At 32.2% G+C, this 2,236-nt stretch overlaps 1 protein-coding gene across 1 annotated transcript in view; it reads right to left on the bottom strand.

Moving 5' to 3' along the window:
- Window positions 1-1,902, bottom strand: part of LOC112684784 — a gene marked incomplete at its 5' end in the record, with an annotated part of 6,244 nt that extends 4,342 nt beyond the window's left edge. Inside the window, 4 exon segments of the mRNA XM_025556448.1 lie at window positions 140-587; window positions 589-1,155; window positions 1,239-1,445; window positions 1,447-1,902. Coding sequence (XP_025412233.1) covers window positions 140-587; window positions 589-1,155; window positions 1,239-1,445; window positions 1,447-1,902 — 1,678 coding nt within the window.
- Window positions 1,903-2,236: the final 334 nt, after the last annotated feature.

Genomic DNA, 2,236 nt, shown 5'->3' with positions numbered 1-2,236 from the left:
CCACCACCACCACCACCACCTCCACCACCACCACCATCACCGCCGCCACCACCACCTCCAACACCACCAGCAACCTTACCATAATTATTATCATCATCACCACCACCACCACCACCACCATTACCACCACCACCGCCACCACCACCACCACCACCACCACCTTGTGTGGCTCTTGGTTTATAAGGTTTTGCTTCTATTTGATTACTATTTTTGTTTATATATATTTCAATTTGACGAAAGATTGCAGTTATTTCGACAGTAAGTGAACCCATTGATCCAATAACATCAGTCGTAATTTGTTCCGTTATTTGGGTAATTCCAGTACTTTGAGAATCTTGTGTATCTGAACTTAAAGTATTTGAAATAAATATATAAGTGCCAATATTAATAATATACATTTTGTTTGATACTGCTGTACATTTCGCAAATAAAATTGAGTATTTTAATTCTTTAATTGTTATTTGATTATATTCCCAAGTATTTAAATCAGTTTCATTATTAGATAATGTTTGTGACTTCATCTTTATATAATTCATCTGACATATAAAGGTTTGTAAAATTAATTTATTTATTATGAATGGATAAAAAATCTTTTGGCAAAACAATATCTGCCGATGGCTGTCCACTTTTTTCTTTTTCAACAACTCGTATATCATAATCAGCTACATTGGGATTACACCATAGAACATCATTATAATATTTTTCTATTGATTCTTCTCCGTATGAATTAAAATTATTTGTTAACATACTACCATCCATACTAAACATTATTGCTCGTTGATAATGTACTTCGGTGGATTTTACGGCCGTTAGAAGCATTTTATTAACACTCCTATATAATGTTGTCATAGCCTCTGTGTAGTCATTGGTATCTTTATTAAATGTAGATTCAGCTTTTGTTTGTGAATCTTCTATGGTCAGTGCAATATTTTTACTCATGTAATCAAAGTTTGCTCGAACTATATTCACTTGCTCCCATATCAAAATTCTCATTGATATGTCTTGCGAAGAATAACCCATGGAATTTATATAAATCATAGTCAATGATTTCTTATATATTTCATACATATGAAGAACAGTTTTTCTCAATAATAACAATGAATCGTTGTCATTAAGATCAAAAAACACTGTAAGGTCAGACGTACTGTAAATTTCCTAAAAAACAAAAAATAACTATCATAATAATAACGTCATATAACTGAAATAGACAATTTACGACGATTTACGAATTTACGTACCAATAATTTTTCATCGGGGCTTGCAGATCCAGTACATAAATCTATTCCCATACCATAAAGGAATGCGTACTTAATCGATGCGTATACATCCATTTCTTTGGCCAATTTTTTTCGTACTTGGTTATATTGATTAACAATGATTTTCCATTGCTGTTCAGTTATGTCGACAGTGTTTGTATATTCTGGAACATTGTCAAACTTGGTTTTTTAATTCTTCGACTTTTTTCATAAAATCAATGTAAGACGATTGACATCTCTGTGCAATAAGAATTGTTTGAGCAGTATTTATATCGTTAACATCGCTAAGTTTCGTGTCTGTCTTCGTTACAGTCACATCTGTTTTATAATAATTAATTGTCATGTACAGCATAGCGTTTAATTTGTCTTGCATTTCTTTTTCTTCGTCATCATCAAACGATGAGGATGTTTCTTGAAGACCACTTTCAGCTATCTGAATTATATCTGTTATAATATCATTTGACGGGCTATCGATTTCATTGAATCCACTTTCGATATAATAACCTGAAGATAGCATACATTCTACAGATGTTATGTATGCTGCTTGAACCGTTAGCGTGAAAACCGAAATGTACTGTGTAGCATTAGGTACAACCAGATTATTGAACTGAGCTGGTAATAATGTATCATCGTCTGCATCATAACACTAAAATATATACATACATATAAACATATAGAAAATTTAAGCATACAATTATATAATATAAATTAGAATCAGGCACGGATTCAGGAGGGACTATGGGTGCTCGTGCACCCCACGTCGTCTAAGCCACCAACAAAATAATTTTATATTATAAATTATATCACTTGTTCATTTCCAAAATAAAAATAATAATAATATTATCGGTGCTTTCCGCCGTCGTCATCATATACGACAATGACAACTGTTATTTGTTGTTATACTCATATGTAACGACATCGGCGTAAAGCACTGATTATTATTATTATTAGATCGCTATTCGCTTATTATTGTTATATAT

This window comes from Sipha flava, unplaced genomic scaffold (assembly GCF_003268045.1).
Source record: "Sipha flava isolate LNK unplaced genomic scaffold, YSA_version1 25861_pilon_pilon, whole genome shotgun sequence".
Classification (NCBI taxonomy): Eukaryota; Metazoa; Arthropoda; class Insecta; order Hemiptera; family Aphididae; genus Sipha; species Sipha flava.
Note: the sequence above shows the minus strand (reverse complement) of the source record. Positions and strands in the feature narration are given on the sequence as shown.